We start from the raw sequence: 19,480 nt of genomic DNA on the forward strand, positions 1-19,480 counted from the left end.
GCTGATGTCTGAGTGACCGCAAGAGAGGCAGCGGGGATCCTGGGCAGGAAGTGGGGCTCCCTTCCTCCAGCACGGGAGGGAGCGGCCTGCCTGGGACACGGCTATAGCGTTTGTCTTTTAAACGTTAGAATATGAGGTTTGGCTGCTTGGAGAATATAAAAAACAGCCTCACTTTAGCCAGATGTTTAGCCTCAAAAAGAAGAAAATGAAGTACTAGCTGTCTCTGTCCTGAATTTATAATCTCCCAAGAGATGGCAAGAAGAGAGTGAATTACCTCTTAAGTCACAGAGGGCAAGTTGGGGCGAACATCATTCCAGGGTCGTAACTGTCATAGAAAGGGAGTGAGCTCTACTCTTGAGCCTGTGAGCTGGGGGCCTTAACAGTGTCACCAAGGGGCAGTGCCGCTTACAGGGGAGAAGTGACCAGGAGCCACGAGGCCAGTAGACTTCCTGCAGGCGTGTAGATGCTCTGTAACTGCACTGCCCACACGTGGCTGCCGAGTACTCGAAATGTGCTGAGTGCAGCTGAGGAACTGGATTTTAAGTTTTGTTTCATGTCTGTGAATTTGAATTTAAATAGCTACACGGCTGGTGGCTACTGTCCTGGCCGGTGCAGCTCCAGACCAAGATCTGCCTGTATGATCTTGTGTGACCTTCTGCGAGTCCCTTCCCTGCCCTGCTCGTCCCCACTGTGTGCTCCGGAGCCTGCAGGCGGCCCTCGTGGCCCCTGGTCGAGGCAGGAATGCCCACCCGTCTGGGTGAGGGCCGTGTCTCCATGCCTAGAACGCATCTGGCACGCAGTAGGTACTCGGTAACAAAAGGATGGCTGGATGGATCAAAATGGGCCCCAGTCCTGTGTTGAGGGTCCTGTGGCTGGAACCTCCTGGTGTCGTGTTGAGAGGAAGACGTGTCCATGGAGGTGGGGACAGAGCGCCAGGACCCACCATCCCACTGCCAGTCCTGCTCTGCTCTCTCTCTTCGCACACGGACCCCTGTAATGAACTCCTCTGTTTTGAGTTTGCGCTAGTGAAAAATTACCTTTCCCTCCTTGAACTTCGAGAATTTTCATTATAGGTACGTGTGTGTTTTTCAAAGGCCCCTGGAGTAGTTTCTTGGCTGCACCCCGGGGGCCCCGGCAGTGAAAGCACGGAGTCCTAACCACTGCACCACCAGGGAATTCCCTCTAAGCCCTTTTTTCTTCCTTATTATTATTTTTTTTTCTAAGCCCTTTTTTAATAGGCATCTCACCTTTATATATTATTTGTGAGTTGAAGTGAGAAATGCTCTACCTTATGATAGTCCCTTACTTTGAGTTATTTACAAAAGACAGCTGCTGTGAGTTATTTTACTGATTTTGATACATGAACTTCCTGGAGAACAAAAACCATGTGTTGGAACCTGTTGTACAATTCTTTTAGTTTCGCTGGTTTCTCTGAATTTAGCAGGCTGGTATTTAGGGCTGGCAAACCTTAATAAGAGCACTCCATCTTTCCCTCCAGTAACCATGGTAAAACTGACTCTTCTTTCTCAGTGCGGGACGGTCTGGAGACGTCGGGATGCCCAGAGCAAGTCCATGGGCAGCGTGCGGAGAAGCCGCCGGGGGCCACGCCTTCCGAGACGAGGCTCAGAGGCTCTTCCGTGGCCAGCTCCGTGGCCAGCGAGCCCAGGAGCCGGAGCAGCTCGCTCAACTCCACCGACAGCGGCTCCGGGCCGCAGGCAGCTCCCGAGCTGGGCAAGAGCAGCCAGCTCACCTCGAAGAGATTCAGCGTGATCAGCTCGGAGGACTTCGACCAAGAGCTCATTGTGAAGCCTCTCAAAGTGAAGAAGAAGAAGAGGAAGAAGAAGACAGGTACCATCCACGGCCGAGCACACACGACCTCCTTCCGCCCCCGTGGGGCCTTGTACCAAACTCTCTGGGAAGGCTGCTGCTTGCCGAGTGACCACTGCCCGTTCGCTGGAAAGCACAGAAAGCGGATGTCTTTCCTCCTCGAAGGAGTTTTACTGTGAAATATTTATACATTATACACACACGTAAAGCATTAAACTATATGTAACATACCACCCTGCTTAACAGGGCTGGGTGTTATACTTTTCAATATTTAAGTAAAAATTTCAGTTTATTCATGTACATCATTTATTAGACCAGAGAGTCTATGAACCTGGAAGGAAGGTCATGGAAATCTTTAGATGGATCAATTTATGTTTAGTGTAAGGTATGTCATCAGATATGGGCTTTTTTTTCTCTTTTCTCTTTTTTTTTTTTAGGCCGCACTGCATGGCTTGCAGGATCTTAGTTCCGCAACCAGGGATTGAACCTGGGCCCTTGGCAGTGGAAGCATGGAGTCCTAACCACTGGACCACCAGGGAATTCCCAGATATGGGATTTAACACTGAATTTTTAAAAATTTTTTACTCCTTGGTGCCTATTGAGCCTCTCTAGCTAAAGATCACTGCGATATTGAAGGAAAATGTTATCAGATCCCTTAGCATTTCAATCATTAAAAGAAATTGGTCTGTGATCCATTTGTTCCTTTGTTTTTCTGAGTTAACATTTTTTTTAATAGTAATCTTTTATTTATTTATTTTATTTTTATGTTTATTTTTGGCTGTGTTGGGTCTTCGTTTCTATGCGAGGGCTTTCTCTAGTTGTGGCGAGCAGGGGCCACTCTTCATCGCGGTGCGCGGGCCTCTTCACTATCGCGGCCTCTCTTGTCGCGGAGCACAGGCTCCAGACACGCAGGCTCAGTAGTTGTGGCTCATGGGCCCAGCTGCTCAGCGGCATGTGGGATCTTCTTGGACCAGCAATCGAACCGTGTCCCCTGCATTGGCAGGCAGATTCTCAACCACTGCGCCACCAGGGAAGCCCCAGTTAACATTTCTTGAAGGAGGCCTCAGAGCCCATCATTGTGTACAGTATTTGCATCCATTTAAAACATCCCTGCACTGGGATAATTTGTACTTAAGAGATTTATTCTTCACCAATTAGATATCCTTCATTTAAAATGCTTTTATCTTAAGCCAAAATTTTGTTTTTTAGTTAGTGTCTTACTAGATTCATGCCTAATCTTAAATGTTCTTCTTTTAAACAGAAGGTGGAAGCGGGACTACCTGCCCCAGTTCCCTTGAATCGACTCCCTGCTGGGAGTGTCCTGGCGATAGCCCCCAGTCCCTGAACACGGACCTGCTGTCCACCACCTCGAGTTTGGGCAGCATCGTGGATCAGTCCAGCACAGGGTCTCCTGACCAGGAGTGCAGTCTCAGCGGTGAGGCCAACAGTGTCCTGCCAGAATACAGCGACCCCGAAACATTTAGTGTCTTGGAGGTGCCCCTCCCTGCCCCTGACTCATTGAAGGAAGAAGGTGACGGAAGAACCGAAATCCCACCATGTGACGGCGCAGGCGAGACGCAGCCGCCTAGCAGGGTGTTGAGTTTACCCTGGCATCCGAGGGAGGACGCGGAAGGGGGTGATGTCATCGCGGAACTCGAAGAGGAGCCCTGTCCCGTGAGCGGTGGGCCAGGGAGCGCACAGTCACCCTGCCGAGAGCAGGGCAGCTCAGCGGAGGCCCGGGAGGCGGGGGGCGTGGAGCCTGCTGAGCCCCAGAGCACTCTTCCGGAAGCCCCCCTCCCGGGCTCACCCCCGGTGCCTTCCAGCCTCAGCTGGGCTCCTGGCGCTGAGCGGTGGCTTCCAGGGACCAGAGCTGAGGAGCCCAGTGAAGAGCAGGGCTTCCTGAGGCACCTGGGGGCCCCAGGCCACCTCGGCTCGAGTCCCGGGCACACTGTTACTGACGATGACACAGGCCAGCAAGCAGTGGTTGCATCCGAATGTGACTTGGGGAGCACAGGAGGACGACGGCCTCGCTGGGTCTCTGCCTCGGTGGCCAGCGCCCGTGAGCAGCCCTCACGGGACCAGGCGTTGACGTCCAGTGACGAGGAGGACATCTATGCCCACGGGCTGCCCTCTTCGTCCTCGGAGACGAGCGTGACAGAGCTGGCCGGGAGCCGCTCCCTGCAGGACCTGCGCCCGCCGGGCACAGACGAGCCCGGGCTGCTGAAGTCAGAGGAGGTATGTGCGCTCCTTTCTTAAGGGAAATCATTGGCAAACTGATTATATTTTTCTGTTTATGCAAAGAAATTATATTCCTACTGTAAAACCTGTATGCCAGGTGTTTGGAAGTCTGGCTTTGGGGGATTTCCAGCGCAGGGATCTAGAATGGCGTGGACTCCTGCTGACCTGTCACCCCTGCTCAGTTACCCACTTTACCAACAAAAGCAGCCTCTCCTTGTTGATTCCGGCGGGGCCGGCCCAGCACGGGCCGCTAGTGCTAGTCATCCCAGAGGACGGCTGGGTTGGCCTGGGGGCCGCTCCCAGAAACCAGTGGCGAGAGGCCCGTCCACCTGTGGAGGGGCAGGCGCTGCCCTCAGACGCGCGTCTCGAGGAGCCGTGTCTGCCTGGCCTCCAAACGGTGGCGCCCGGGCTCCCCTGCAGGCTGCGGAGACACCGGGTTCCGCGGGTCGGCTTTCCTGGGCCGGGTTCTGCCTGGTCTACTGCAGTTAAGAGACGCTTATTAGCTATCCTTGGTCATTGTATATAAATAAGTGATTTCCTTAGCAAGTAATTATTATTTAGCTGTATTTGGTTTCAAAACTGTGTATTGTAACCCCTCCTGCTAAGTGGATGTGAGGTGTGGGTTATGCGTGTGAACTTATAGCCATGTGTGCTTCCCCAGATGTGCCTCTGGATTCTCTCCGTCCTAATGATGTGTGGCATTGGGGCAGCTCTCACCAGGTGCCAGGTGCCATGCTAAACACTTCACAAGTTTAACTCATATACTTCTCTAAAAACAAAATCCACCAACTAGGTGCTCCCGTTTCACAGGAGGAAGTGGAGACTCAGACAGTTAAATGGCTTTCACCAGGTCGCATGGCAAGTGGGGCCAGGGTGGCCCAGGGCCCTCTCTCTCAAACCTCTGTGCTGTCTGTCCTGCCTCGAAAGTGAAACGTCCTGCTTACTTGTTGTAAGACAAAATGCCCTTTCACTCAGTCTTCCGCACATTCACCCTTTCGTGAGTGCCTTCGGCGGCCAGACTCTGCGTCAGGCGCTGGGGACACTGCAGTGCCCGTGACAGGCAGTCGTGGATCTCAGAGTCCTGGACACGTGTGCAGATCCTCCCAGTTGAGTGGGACTCGGGCGATGGTGATGAACAAAGTGCAGGCGGCGTGCGGTGCCCACCAACCATGGCAGGAGCCGAGCAGCTGAGGCCGAGGGCGTGGGCAGTTGGCATTCTAGGCCAGAACTTTAGAAAAGTCCTAGGTGAGGGGGCACCTGGTACTTTGAGGACCTCCCCCAGCCTTCACCGCTTCCCCCCTTGTCCCCCTCCAGAGAGCTGGAAAGCCACATTGTGTTGGGTTGGGGGGTGGGTAAGGCGTGTCCTGGTGAGCCAGGGCCAGATCGAGAGGGGTTGGGTGCCATAGTCTGTGAAGCAGTGAACGTCCATGTGTGGGTGATTGTGCAAATACGTGGGTTTCTTTTTCAGTTTTGGAAAGCTGTTAAAGTGCACACTTTATTTAGCTTTGATTTTTAAAAGAACCCTAACATCTAAACCTTAGTCTACAAGATTCAGTCAGGCAGTGTCTTGGCCAGATTTCCATCAACCACATGACGTGCCACGTGTCCGATGATTGGATCAGCACTTAAAAAAATATGGTGAAAAAAACAAAGATAGTGGTAGTGCCATTTCTCCTAACACATCTGTGATGATTAGCTGTACAAAAAATCAATTTGCATACAAGTGGGAAGTGAGGTATACCTGTAGAATAAAACCAGATCCTTTGAATGTAGCACTAGGTGAGGGAAGAGGTTGTAGTATCTGTGACAGAGTGTTATCCAGGAACGTTATGGGGTCTTCGTAGGGGACAGCCGCTCCCACTTCACAATGTTTCTGTTAGAGCTGGTCCAGAGATAGAGGGCCGACTTAAGTGATTGCACACTTTTCTTATTGACGACAGTACGACACATGCAGCTGTGTCCTCTGCCGCAGAACTCAGCAGGCTCTGTCCTTGTTAGTTTGCAGAAAGCTGGATGGGTTACTCCGGGCCGGGCTACGGCATTCTCAGCTTGGCGGTCTCCGAGAAGTACATTTGGTGCCTGGACTACAAAGGCGGCCTGTTCTGCAGCGCGTTGCCGGGCGCTGGGCTGCGCTGGCAGAAGTTTGAAGATGCCGTCCAGCAGGTGGCAGTCTCGCCCTCAGGTTCGCCTCCCAGCTCCCTGCTTCTTGCCCCAGGTGTAGACGCCCGAGCACACAGGGACCAGTCCATTCAGCAGACTTGCCTTTTCCCGCAGGTTTGAGGGGTTTTCTCCAAAGAACGCGGATTGCTGCATTTGACATCAACTGAAAATAGTGTAATTGCAGTTCAGTTTTTGGTTTTTTATTAATTGCAGTGGTAACACATGAACATGTTTTGTAAGTTATACAAATAGCTTGCATTTTTGAGTTTTTTTTTTTTTTAGAAATATTAACATACAAATGCCTTAAAAAAATAAATCTGTTTCTATTTCTTAGTGTTGTTGTTTTAAAACTTATTTATTTATTTATTTTTGGCTGCATTGGGTCTTCGTTGCTGTGCGCGGGCTTTCTCTAGTTGCAGCGAGCGGGGGCTACTCTTCGTTGCGGTGTGCGGGCTTCTCTTGTTGTGGAGTACGAGCTCTAGGTGCGCGGGCCTCAGTAGTTGTGGCACGTGGGCTCAGTCGTTGTGGCTCGTGGGCTCTAGAGCGCAGGCTTAGTAGTTGTGGCGCACAGGCTTAGTTGCTCGGTGGCATGTGGGATCTTCCCGGACCAGGGCTCGAACCCGTGTCCCCTGCACTGGCAGGCGGATTCTGAACCACTGCGCCACCAGGGAAGTCCCTTAATGTTGCTTTAAAGCAACTGAACTAATGAAGATGGGCCCGTGGTTGTGTTGGATAAGTTTGGATTGTTTGGTTTCTTTCTTAGAAATTATTCGGTAATGAGCTATATATATATGCTTTGGGTGAATAATCTACTCCCTGACTGTGAAAAGAAAATGCCTTCCTTCCTTCATGCCATGATCAGGCCATTTTCAGTGAGCTGGAGCAGACGCTTCCTGGATGAGGTTCTACCCCCTCATCTATACAGAATAATTTGCTTGTTTGTCACAACGTTGGCCGCTTTACCTATTTGGGGGATGGCGAGTGGAACAGAAGTGTGTATGTGTATCGTAGCTGGTTTACTGTTAGGACGTTGGAATGCAAGGCAGACGACACTGAGCCTGTGACCTCCCCTCGCCCTCTGTGCTTTGAGATGGATTTCCTCTGACTCTCCTGGTCTTTGTCACTGTGTAAAATACCAGTTTGTTCAGGGTTGTTTTGTTCTATCTCTTTACCTCTTTGAAAAATATTTTTCCTTAGAGACTAAGATAATAGCCTGTCCCATTAGCTGGCTTTATATAATTACGGGTTTTAATTCTTTTCCTCTCAGTTACCTTTGGGTCCGTCTCCCCAGCCATGTATAAACTTTGGTTTTTTCCTGATTATGTGAATTACTGTGTGTTTCCAAACTGTTCAGCCCCGCGCTGCTCTAGCAGGAGCTCTGTCTCCACCAGGGTTGGTGCTCGGGCCGAGCGGTCCTGCAGGGCCCCGTCCAGCATGGGCACCCCGGCGGCCGCGGGCTTGGCCAGCTGCCTCGCTTCCCACACCTCCCTCGGTGCCTCGTGCCAGACCCTCTCGTCCAGCCCTCCGTGCTCTCGGTGACTCCGGTGGTTTCTTAGACGCCACCTGCACCTCCATAGACGGCCTTCCTGTCTGCCCTTCTCCTCCCCTCCCCTTCTTCTATGTATCACAGTCCCTTTCTAAGTGAAAAAAGGGACAGCCCAGCTCAAGCGCTTCCTTTCCATCTGCGCCTTGTCCATGTGGCTGGTCCAGAATTGACCCACTCCCTTTGAATCCCTGTAGGACTTTCGGCCTTTCTCAGGACGCTGACTGCGCCTCCTGAAGGTCGCTTGGGTCCTCACCTGGCGCACCTAGCAGTGCTGGTGCTGCCTGTCTTCCGTGTGATGCGCGCCTCTGACGCGCCAGCTCTGTGTGCTGTGTCCCTGATACAGTCTCACCTCCAGCCTTCCGAGCAGCCTGTATGGGGCAGACGATCCCGTTTCACAGATGAGGAAATGAGGCTTGGAGACACTGAGTGACATGACGCCCAAGCCACACGGTGGGGGGTGGTGGCAGGGCTTCAGACCTCGGCGCCGCAGGCTCTTTCCCCAGTCGGGGTGGAAGCAAAGGGGGGTGTGTTGTAGAAATCTCTCTTCCCCACAGCACCCAGAATGGACTTCTGGGGGTGAAAATTCTCAGTATTTATTGGACAGTGAATATAATTTTTATTTCCACAGGAGCCCTTCTCTGGAAGATTGAACAGAAATCTAACCGAGCTTTTGCTTGTGGAAAAGTGACCATCAAGGGGAAGCGTCACTGGTACGAAGCTCTGCCCCAGGCGGTGTTTGTGGCCCTGAGCGATGACACGGCCTGGATCATCAGGACAAATGGGGACCTGTACCTGCAGACAGGTAGCTGCAGGCGGCGCCCCAGCGCCTGTCGGGTCTGGTGTGATTGTGCTTTGGTAGCGACGTGCTTAGAGACAGGGACCAAGAAGCTAGAAGTCAATTTAAATGAAAACACTTCTAGAAAGAGAGTATTTGCCATTGGAATCTATTAGCAGTTTTCTGCTACTGACTCACATTCAACCCAGGACAAATTTAGGGCAGGAATTAATAGAATTATTTAGCGAGGCACAGAAACAGAATCTTATTCTCCTTACGGCTAACCATTGTGTATCCCTTATCCTGCAATGTCAGATCTGAAGAGGAAAGAATAACAGAGAAATGGCATTAGAATCTTTTTCCCTTCAACTTATGGCTGGATTTTTTCAGCTAGGTCAAAGCCCTGCTTCTATACGCTTACTTACACTTGGGTCAGGAAAAAACAATGAGAAATAATTTGCTCTAAATAGCAGTTTATCTCATCCTAGGAAACTGCCCTGAGGGGGACCTTTAGCAGCTGGAAGAGACACAGTGGGACTTGTTTATTAAAAATAAACTGTAATGAGAGTCAGTGTTTACGTACTGTCAGCAAAATGAGATACGGGTTTCCAAAAGCAATGTGATTCACCAGTGCCTGGAAACGATTACGGGGCAGGAGCTCTTTTTCGGATGTCAAGAGGCTGTACTGGATTTATGTAAATGTCAATCTTTTAACCATTTAATATTGCTGATTCCAAGAGAAGGGTTTTTTTTTTTTTAATAGATTTTATTTATTTATTTATTTATTTATTGGCTGCGTTGGGTCTTCATTGCTGTGCGCAGGCTTTCTCTAGTTGTGGCAAGCAGGGTCTACTCTTGGTTGGGGTGTGAGGGCTTCTCATTGTTGCAGAGTACAGGCTCTAGGCGTGCAGGCTTCAGTAGTTGTGGCTCACGGGCTCTAGAGTGCAGGCTCAGTAGTTGTGGCGCACGGGCTTAGTTGTTCCGTGGCATGTGGGATCTTCCCGGACCAGGGCTCGAACCCGTGTCCCCTGCATTGGCAGGTGGATTCTTAACCACTGCACCACCAGGGAAGTCCCCCAAGAGAAGGTTTTAATCTCTGTTATGAACTGTCAGCCAGGGACGATTCTCTGAGATTTTTTTTTTTAACATCTTTTATTAGAGTATAATTGCTTTACAATGGTGTGTTAATTTCTGCTTTATAACAAAGTGAATCAGCTATACATATACATACATCCCCATAACTCCTCCCTCTTGCGTCTCCCTCCCACTCTCCCTATCCCACCCCTCTAGGTGGTCACCAAGCACCGAGCTGATCTCCCTGTGCTATGCGGCTGCTTCCCACTAGCTATCTGTTTTACATTTGGTAGTGTATATATGTCCATGCCACTCTCTCACGTCGTCCCAGCTTACGCTTCCCCCTCCCTGTGTCCTCAGGTCCATTCTCTATGTCTGCGTCTTTATTCCTGTCCAGCCCCTAGGTTCTTCAGAACCATTTTTTTTTTTTTTTTAGATTCCATATATATGTGTTAGCATGCGGTATTTGTTTTTCTCCTTCTGACTTACTTCACTCTGTATGACAGACTCTGGGTCCATCCACCTCACTACAGATAACTCAATTTCGTTTCTTTTTATGGCTGAGTAATATTCCATTGTATATATGTGCCACGTCGTCTTTATCCATTAATCTGTTGATGGACACTTTGGTTGCTTCCATGTCTTGGCTATTGTAAATAGAGTGGCAGTGAACATTGTGGTACATGACTCTCTGAATTATGGTTTTCTCAGGGTATATGCCCAGTAGTGGGATTGCTGGGCCGTATGGTAGTTCAATTTTTAGTTTTTTTAGGAACCTCCATACTGTTCTCCATAGTGGCTGTATCAATTTACATTCCACCAACAGTGCAAGAGCGTTCCCTTTTCTCCACACCCTCTCCAGCATTTATTGTTTGTAGATTTTTTGATGATGGCCATTCTGACCGGTGTGAGGTGATATCTCATTGTAGTTTTGATTTGCATTTCTCTAATGATTAGTGATGTTGAGCATCCTTTCATGTGTTTGTTGGCAATCTGTATATCTTCTTTGGAGAAATGTCTGTTTAGGTGTTCTGCCCATTTTTGGATTGGGTTGTTTGTTTTTTTGGTATTGAGCTGCATGGGCTGCTTGTAAATTTTGGAGACTAATCCTTTGTCAGTTGCTTCGTTTGCAAATATTCGATCCTCTGAGATTGAAAGCCCTTGAACATCTGGCTCGCTCTCAGATGTGGGAGAGCCGGCATCCTAGCAGCTCCTGCTTGAGCCCAGAGGGCAGCCTTGCCAGCTCTGGGCCACATGCCGGCCCTGGTCTCTCCAGCCTGGTTCCCATGTCTCCCTTGAAAGTGAAAAATAGCTGGAAAGGCATACGCTCGTCCAACTTCCAGTGGCATCTGAGTTTCATTCCTGCTGGGGAAACAGGGTACTTCTGGCCTGGGGGTGAGGAGGGCCTTAGGAGTCACCTGGGCAGTGGTTGCAGACAAGCTCAGACCACCCAGAGCTACTGGGTTGGAGTCTCCAGTGTTGTCCTGAGGGTTTGCAGTGTAAGAAGTCCAGGAGGTGATTCCTACCTAGTTGAGTTTGAGGAAATGCGGCCCAAGGACTGTGATACCGTAGGGTGCTGTTGTGGTCGGGCAGGGAGCGCGCTGAGTTCCGAGGCCTGACTGCAGGCTGAGACTGTGGAGTAATACGGGGTTTAGATGACAGCTGCTGTGCCAGCTCCCTTAGGAGTGGCCTTGAAGCTCGTTAGACAGAGGTTGCAAAGAGGCGGGGGAAGAGCCCTGGGTGGGGAGTCGGGGACGCTGAGCTCTGGCCCTCACCTTCCATCTAGGAAATTCGGGGTTTTCATTTTAGCAGTGGAAGCCCCGCATGCCACGTACAAAGCAGGGGGAGGGGAACCACCTGTTGGAGGTGCTCTGCAGAGGATGCCTGGAGCCCTCTGATCCCTGTGGGCCCAGGGGCAGCTGCGGCTCCGAGGGGCGTGGCCTCAGATCCCTGTGGGCCCGGGGGCAGCTGCGGCTCCGAGGGGCGTGGCCTCAGATCCCTGTGGGCCCGGGGGCAGCTGCGGCTCCGAGGGGCGTGGCCTCAGGTCCCTGTGGGCCCAGGGGCAGCTGCGGCTCCGAGGGGCGTGGCCTCAGATCCCTGTGGGCCCAGGGGCAGCTGCGGCTCCGAGGGGCGTGGCCTCAGATCCCTGTGGGCCCAGGGGCAGCTGCGGCTCCGAGGGGCGTGGCCTCAGATCCCTGTGGGCCCAGGGGCAGCTGCGGCTCCGAGGGGCGTGGCCTCAGATCCCTGTGGGCCCGGGGGCAGCTGCGGCTCCGAGGGGCGTGGCCTCAGATCCCTGTGGGCCCAGGGGCAGCTGCGGCTCCGAGGGGCGTGGCCTCAGGTCCCTGTGGGCCCAGGGGCAGCTGCGGCTCCGAGGGGCGTGGCCTCAGATCCCTGTGGGCCCGGGGGCAGCTGCGGCTCCGAGGGGCGTGGCCTCAGATCCCTGTGGGCCCAGGGGCAGCTGCGGCTCCGAGGGGCGTGGCCTCAGGTCCCTGTGGGCCCAGGGGCAGCTGCGGCTCCGAGGGGCGTGGCCTCAGATCCCTGTGGGCCCAGGGGCAGCTGCGGCTCCGAGGGGCGTGGCCACAGATCCCTGTGGGCCCAGGGGCAGCTTCGGCTCCGAGGGGCGTGGCCACAGAAGACGTCTCTCGGCCTGGGCCCTCCTGGCTCCGGAGCTGGCTGCTCTCCTGCACTGGGCTTTCACGTTCTTTTGGAACATTTTTAGCTACTTTGGGACACCAGAGGATTCGGAATTGTTATTCCTCCAGTTTTCAAAGAGCATCTGAAAACAGTTCAGGTGGATATTATATTTAAGCACAATCTAACTATTTTATGTTGAGTAGACCTTAAAAGGAGAAAGTACTTATTATGAAAGGATATAGCAAAATACCAAAAAAGAAAAGTAAGCAAACAGAATGAAAATGAGGTGTGAAGTCCTGATTGTGTGTCTTTGGGGGCTTCCTGTCCTTCTCCCCGGCAGGTCTCAGCGTGGATCGCCCCTGTGCCAGAGCCGTAAAGGTTGACTGTCCGTACCCACTGTCCCAGGTCGCAGCCCGAAACAGCGTGGTGTGGGCGCTGACGGAGCAGAGGGTCCTCCTGTACCGGGAGGGTGTGAGCAGCTTCTGTCCTGAAGGGGAGCTCTGGAAATGCGACATCGTCAGGTATCGGGGGAGGAGCAGACACATTTTCAGCGTCCCGTTTGTCCCACTGTCTGTTCTTTGTCAACTTGACTCTTTTTAAGGGACCCATGTGAGCCTCTCCTGGGCAGAGCTGGTTCCCTGAAGGTTTCCAGGGTCATGGTGTTCTCTGGGATTGCCAGAGCCAATTTCAGCAGCCTGACCTTGAAGACACTCTGTGCCTCTTTCTGACTGGCAGACTGGACATTGGGTCAGAGCTCAGTTTTATAAATGCTACTGCCCTCCTGTGTAATCTCAAGCCCCACACGGTCACGAGTCTCTCGTGATGGTCTTTCTATAGAACTGCCCAGTGTCAGATAGTTTCCATTTAGAGTCTCAGATGACTTAGGGCCAAATATTTTTCTTTATTATCCTCCTAGTCAGTTGAAATTAATCTCTGAATTGCAATTTATTTTGTTACTTTCTACCAGTCAAAATTTTAATTAAAGAATTACTGTCAGATCATTTTGCTGGTGTGAAATTATCAGTAGTCTTTAGAAAAATTAGATTAGGATACTCTCGGTTTGAATTGAGCAACCCGGTAAACTTGAGTGAGCACCTGTTGTGAGCCAGGACCGTGCTGGGCTGAGTGAGCGTGACCCTGCCCTGCCCTCGAAGAGCTCCCCATCCGGGGCAACCAACGCCAGTTAGCGTAGATGGTCCTGAGCTGGAGAGGGACGCGCAGCACCGAGGACGCCTCGGCTCCCCCTGCAGAGGTCAGGCAGGCACCGTGCAGAGTGGACCCGCAGCTCAGCCTCGAAGCTGGCGGGGACGTCACCGGCTGGGTGGGAGGAGGGCATTGCCCGCAGAGTGGGCAACGTCTGCCAGGCTGCAGCTGCCCAACACAGCCTGGCACGCTGCGGAGATTCTGTTTGCTTAATTGGTGAAGGCAGAGGTGGGGAGATGGGCCACTCGGGGCCTGGAATCTTTCATGCGCCTGCTCTCTTCTTCCCTGGGTTAGTTTCCCTTAAGAGCTCCCCCTACCGTCCTGGGTCTTCAGGGAGTCTTTCAGACACCCCCTCGCTTCAGAACAGTATATATCTCACAGTCGTTTAACTTGAAACTCAAGCTTCCTTCCTCGGAACTTGTCTCTTGTCCCACACTGAGCCCCCCAGGACGCTTGATGCCGGCATCCTAGATGCACTGGGGGCCATGAATGCGGGTGTTGACTCCGCGCTCTCTTCCTCGTTTCCAGTGAAAGGCAGGCTTTGGAACCTGTCTGTATCACTCTCGGGGACCAACAGACCCTATGGGCCCTGGACATCCGAGGACACCTGTGGTTCAGAACTGGCATCGTCTCCAAGAAGCCCCAAGGGGACGACGACCACTGGTGGCAAGTAGGTGTTGAGCTCCCGGGCCACGTGCCTGAGTGCCTCCCTGAGTCAGGGGGGCTCCGCTCTCCCTCTTACAGCCCCTCTCTTTTCCCTAAAGAGATCGGGGGCTTGGAGTAAATAAACAGTGCTCGCTTTTACTGTTGGATGAGTTAGACTTTGCTGTATTTGAGCACACTAGAAATATCAGGGCACAACAAGGCTCTGCTGTATTCAGTATCCTATGATAAACCATAATGGAAAAGAATATTAAAAAAAAAAGAATGTATACATATGTATACCTGAATCACTTTGCTGTACAGCAGTACCTAACACAACATTGTAAATCAACTATACTTCAATTTAAAAAAAAAAGAATTATCAGGGATTTCATCACAGGACGTAACTTGTGAAGCTCTCTTTGCTTAAATATGTAGGCTTTGTTTATTTATTTATTTATTTATTTATTTTTAAATTTATTTATTTTATTTATTTTTGGCTGCGTTGGGTCTTCATTGCTGTACGCGGGCTTTCTCTAGTTGTGGCGAGCGGGGGCTACTCTTTGTTGCAGTACGCGGGCTTCTCATTGCGGTGGCTTCTCTTGTTGCGGAGCACGGGCTCTAGAGCGCAGGCTCAGTAGTTGTGGCGCACAGGCTTAGTTGCTCCGCGGCATGTGGGATCTTCCCGGACCAGGGGTTAAACCCGTGTTCCCTGCATTGGCAGATGGATTCTTAACCACTGTGCCACCAGGGAAGTCCCTGTTTATTTATTTTTTAATTTTGATGTTATTTAGAAATTTGTCATTATATGCCAAATAAATCCAGTGACAGCCATTTGAAGACCTAGATAATAATAATGATTAATTCTGGAGGAATGTACTAAGAAGAAAAGAGATTAGACAATAGATGTGAAAAACCCAACCGACAATTAAAATTCACTATCTCTGCTTGTACAGAAGGCCTCGTAAGTAAATGGTATTTCAACGAAGAAAGGGGAATTTTCCCACATGCCCCCAGAAAAGTAAACACTTTGAGAAATAGTAAGGTAGGGGCTTCCCTGGTGGCACAGTGGTTAAGAATCCGCCTGCCAATGCAGGGGACACTGGTTTGAGCCCTGGTCCAGGAAGATCCCACATGCCGCGGAACAACTAAGCCCATGTGCCACAACTACTGAGCCTGCACTCTAGAGCCTGCAACCCACAACTACTGAAGCCCGCACGCCTAGAGCCCGTGTTCCACAACAAGAGAAGCCACCGCAGTGACAAGCCCGCGCACCGCAACCAAGAGTAGCCCCGCTCGCCGCAACTAGAGAAGCCCACGCGCAGCAACAAAGACCCAACGCAGCCGAAAATAAATAAATAAAATAAACAAAAAGAAATTAAAAAAAAAAAAAAGAAGTAGTAAGGTATAATCAAGCTAACTTTTGCCCTTTTGGCACCATTCAGTGTAAACGTAGCGCCCGTGGTCCCCCAGCATGGCAGGTAAGGCTGTGCTGGCATCGGCGGCTGTGGGATACACAGCAGCTCTTGAGTGTTCTGTCTCCATTGATTGGTTCAGATGTTATTGTCGCCTTAGACTTGCCTCGTCGAGGGCAGGTCTTCCAGTGGCTGCTCTCAGGTCTTTCAGATGAGGATGTGGAAAAGTAAGCTGTGTTTGCTCTTTGATGAGTATGTGTGTATATACACAGTCTCTAATTTAATATGCCAGGTACTATTTGAAAAGTTACACAATTGATTGAAAATTACCCTCCCTGTATTTGTAACCATATTATATGGTTTTATACACACACACACACACACTCAAGTGTAGTAGATGTACTAAATTCTGTCTTTAAGTAGCCTAAAGAAAACTAGTTATAATTTTATCATAATATTCAGAACATGGTCTTCAGAGAAATTTGACAGAATCATCTCTGAGGTGTTTGGAAACAGAGTTATTTTAATTACTATAAGATTGATTTCTCTGTAGTGCTAGAGCCAGCATTATGTTTGGCTGTTAAACCTTTCTTTTCTTTTTGTTAATTTGCATCCTCCTTATCTGCCAATCCTGGGTGCTGGGACTGAGCCTGTCACAGACTTTCTGTGTGGCCTGGCGTCATGCACCCCGAGGAAGGGCAGAGCTCCCGGGCCATCACACGGCAGCGTGGCACTGGTCCCCAGGTACCTGCCCAGCGTCCTGTGGGCTCTGATGGAGTCTGCCTAGCCAGGCTGGCACGTGCTCTGCTCTTCAAGAGAAACAGGGCCGCGGGCTCTGCAGCAGGGCCCTGGGGCTGACGTGCTGACACCGTTTGCTTATACCTCAGTGCAGGCAGCAGCTCACAGTCAGTGCGAGCCCTTTCACAGATAAGAAGGGCCACAATCGCACATGTACTACAGTACTGGTTTTTATAATAGTTTCCTTTTTGTGTGTTTTGTTTATTATGCGTTAAGTTCCCTATCCTAAGTGATGTCGCTTTCACTCAGCACTTCGCTGTGTGTGACCTGGGAGTGTGGCCTGCACGAGGCTGTCCTAGGCGTAGGGCGGTGACGTTCTCTGTAACCCAACCCAGCAGGGCAGAAGTACGTGGAAAGTCACGCAGAGTCAGAGAGCTTTCTAACAGCCAGAGCTGGCCGGCAAGGGAGAGGGTTCCTTAGAGGGCAGCACCCTGGAGAAAGATCTCTTTCTGGAATGTGAGAGAAGCGTGTCCTGAATCTGAGCCCGGGTGCATTCTACACATCCAGGACAGGTCTGGTCTGTGCTACTGTTCTGGCATGATTATTAACAGTCCCAGTTAGGTCATGAATTGCTTCATCACGCTACTTACACTACCTTTTTAAACGCATATTATGATTCTAAGTATTGTACACTGTTGTCCCTTAGAAATTCCTAAATTTTAAAAGCAAAATAATCCTTTCTCACCCGGGTCGCAGGGTTTTCAGAACCCAGGAGGAGCATGAACTCAGAGAAAGCTGCTGTAAGAATTAGAATAAAAGACTTATAGGGTGCGAGGGGGTGATAGTCATAAAAATAATACATGCTCTTTGTAACAGGTCCATGCAATAGAAAAGTGTATAAAATAAAGGGTGAACGTTTTCTTCCATCCCTCTGAATCCACCCCTCGGAAGTAATCACAGCCAGCAGTGGGGGGTGTCCTGCCACACTCCTCTCCAGTCCTCACACAAATGTGCACGTGCACGTGGGTATTTGGGTGTTTGATGGGTGGGGGCCGGGCCCTTAGCTCTCAGGCAGCGAGCATACAGAAGGCGCTTGTACCTGCACTGAGAGCAGGGTGTCTGCCCGTCTCCCCTCCAGGTGAGCATCACAGACTATGTGGTGTTTGACCAGTGCAGCTTGTTCCAGACCATAATCCATGCCACACACTCGGTGGCCACAGCGGCCCAGGTGCCTGTTGAGAAGGTGGCGGATAAACTGCGCATGGCGTTGTGGTCTCAGCAGCTCCAGTGCCAGCCGAGCCTTCTAGGGGTCAACAGCAGCGGCGTCTGGATCTCCTCGGGCAAGAATGAAATCCACGTCTCTAGAGGAAGTCTCATCGGTGGGTGAATCACTTCATTTCCACGCCGGCTTGATAGGCAGCTCCTCTTTAGAGCCAGCATTTAAGGAAAAGCTTTCTGATCTCAAGTGGAAAAGATAATTTAGTGCCAGTGGTATGAAGTGTCTGGAATGGAGGCATTCCCTCTGCTTTCTATCAGTTCCCTCCTTTCAGTCTGTCATTCCTACGGCTTGGATACCAGCGTCTGGATGGTGTGCGATCACTTCCCATTAGGAACCTATTAGGCTCTAAGAAGAGCACGTGGAGCTCATTTTTATGTTAATAATTTCCAGCTAAATGAAAAAATCCTCCCATTCCTGAAGAGCCTAGTAGAAAAAATGATCGCACTGTTGAACATGCAAGGCTCTGGCCAGATCTGTAAACGTAGGTGTAAATCCACATTTACCCACTGGGGCTTCATTTCTGTGAGTGAACCCTGCTTTGTGAATTTTCCCCAGCTCTCCTTCCCCCATGTGGCCGCCCCCAACCCTGGGCTGTACGGTGCTCTGCTTGTCGGGCTGGCTCTTGCAGTGCTGGCTTGGGTCTCCTACTTGGAGGACACTCTAGAACCAGCTGTAAGGGGTTTTGAAGACCAGCTGTAGTCTAGAACTAAAGTTCTGAAGTATGTATGGTTTTTCTTCTTTCTTTAACATACTCTTCCCATTATTCTTTCTAGGCACTTACTGGAATAACGTTGTTCCCCGGGGGACAGCTTCTGCCACGAAGTGGGCCTTTGTGTTGGCTTCCACTGCTCCCACAAAGGAAGGTTGGTTGGGGAGTGCAGTGCACGGGTTACAACCATGTTACAGCAGTCTGACGGTTACAGCCATGGTCTGACGTGGCCTAGTTGGGGTGGGAGCATGGCCGTGGGGCCCTCAGGAACTGGGTGCGCTGGTGTCACAGGCCCGCAGCCCTCGTTGGCTGAGCCGAGGGCCCCCGAAGCTGGATAGGCCTGCCCAGGAGAGAACGACCTGGTGTGGTGACCTGAGTGGGTCTGGAGGCGAGCTGCCCTTCTGAAGGAGGGGAGCGTACAGTGTGACCACTGAGGCCGGCCGCTGTTGACTTCAGCGACATGTCTCAGGGCCAGTAGGCACCAGGCTTCTCTGGGTACCTGGCTATTTCCCCTGTGAATTCTGTCACCTCCTCACAGGCTGGTTTACAGCCTCTGGCTGGCCTAAGTCCCACTGTCATGCCCCTGGTAGGGCAGACCTCCCAAAGCCCTGACCACAGCTCGGGGTTTGGAGCCAGGAGAGGCAGTGCAGCTACCCCAGGAGCTGGGAGCTGGGGCAGTCAGGCGGCCCCAGCGGAGGCCGAAGCCTCCTCCCAGGATCGCGCTGAGGGTCAGATGAGAAGATGTCGGGCGTCTCTGGTTCAGAGGGAGCAGTTGGTGAGTTCGAGCCCGTAGTCCCACTAGGATGTGCAGAGCTTGGTCAGTACAACAAAGTGCTTCCTCCCCAGATTGTTCTGACCACAGTCGTGCAGTGAGTAAGCTCTGCAAACCACAAGTTCTTTCCCAAGCTTGGCACAGGTCATTCGGCAGCAAAGCCTGACCTGAGCTGATGGGAGGCTCCTTAGAGCCTCCGTCTGTCCTGCTGACTATGACGGTGACGCGTTTTGTTGCAGGAACGTTGCTGCACGTCGTGGGTGGGTGGGTGGGGTACTGCTGGCTCCCGGGCTGTTCCGTAAACGTGTGGCATACCCGTTACCTTATGTTTTCAAGATCCAAGGTGATTTTGAATTCCAGATCATAACTGGTCCCAAGTTTTCGATATACTTTAGATAATATATTCTGACTGAGGTTTTAACTTCCCCAAGTGTGGTTTGCATTTTAAAGTGAATTAAACCTGAAGGA

General features: G+C 51.2%; 1 protein-coding gene across 8 annotated transcripts in view; it reads left to right on the forward strand.

The window, feature by feature from the left end:
- Positions 1 to 19,480, forward strand: part of TECPR2 (tectonin beta-propeller repeat containing 2) — a 99,628-nt gene that overhangs the window by 39,945 nt on the left and 40,203 nt on the right. For 7 of the 8 annotated variants that reach the window (XR_009501023.1, XR_009501024.1, XM_059915035.1 and 4 more), the window contains exons 8-15: positions 1,531 to 1,848; positions 3,089 to 4,062; positions 6,064 to 6,247; positions 8,400 to 8,573; positions 12,595 to 12,775; positions 13,986 to 14,127; positions 17,367 to 17,631; positions 18,305 to 18,394. Coding sequence is in view for 6 of the 8 variants with exons in the window: in XM_059915035.1 (XP_059771018.1) it covers positions 1,531 to 1,848; positions 3,089 to 4,062; positions 6,064 to 6,247; positions 8,400 to 8,573; positions 12,595 to 12,775; positions 13,986 to 14,127; positions 17,367 to 17,631; positions 18,305 to 18,394 (2,328 nt within the window). In the remaining 2 variants the exon portion in view is untranslated. The remainder of the gene's footprint in view (positions 1 to 1,530; positions 1,849 to 3,088; positions 4,063 to 6,063; positions 6,248 to 8,399; positions 8,574 to 12,594; positions 12,776 to 13,985; positions 14,128 to 17,366; positions 17,632 to 18,304; positions 18,395 to 19,480) is intronic. The other variant, XM_059915036.1, reaches the window with a different exon arrangement.

This window comes from Balaenoptera ricei, chromosome 2 (assembly GCF_028023285.1).
Source record: "Balaenoptera ricei isolate mBalRic1 chromosome 2, mBalRic1.hap2, whole genome shotgun sequence".
NCBI classification, from domain to species: domain Eukaryota; kingdom Metazoa; phylum Chordata; class Mammalia; order Artiodactyla; family Balaenopteridae; genus Balaenoptera; species Balaenoptera ricei.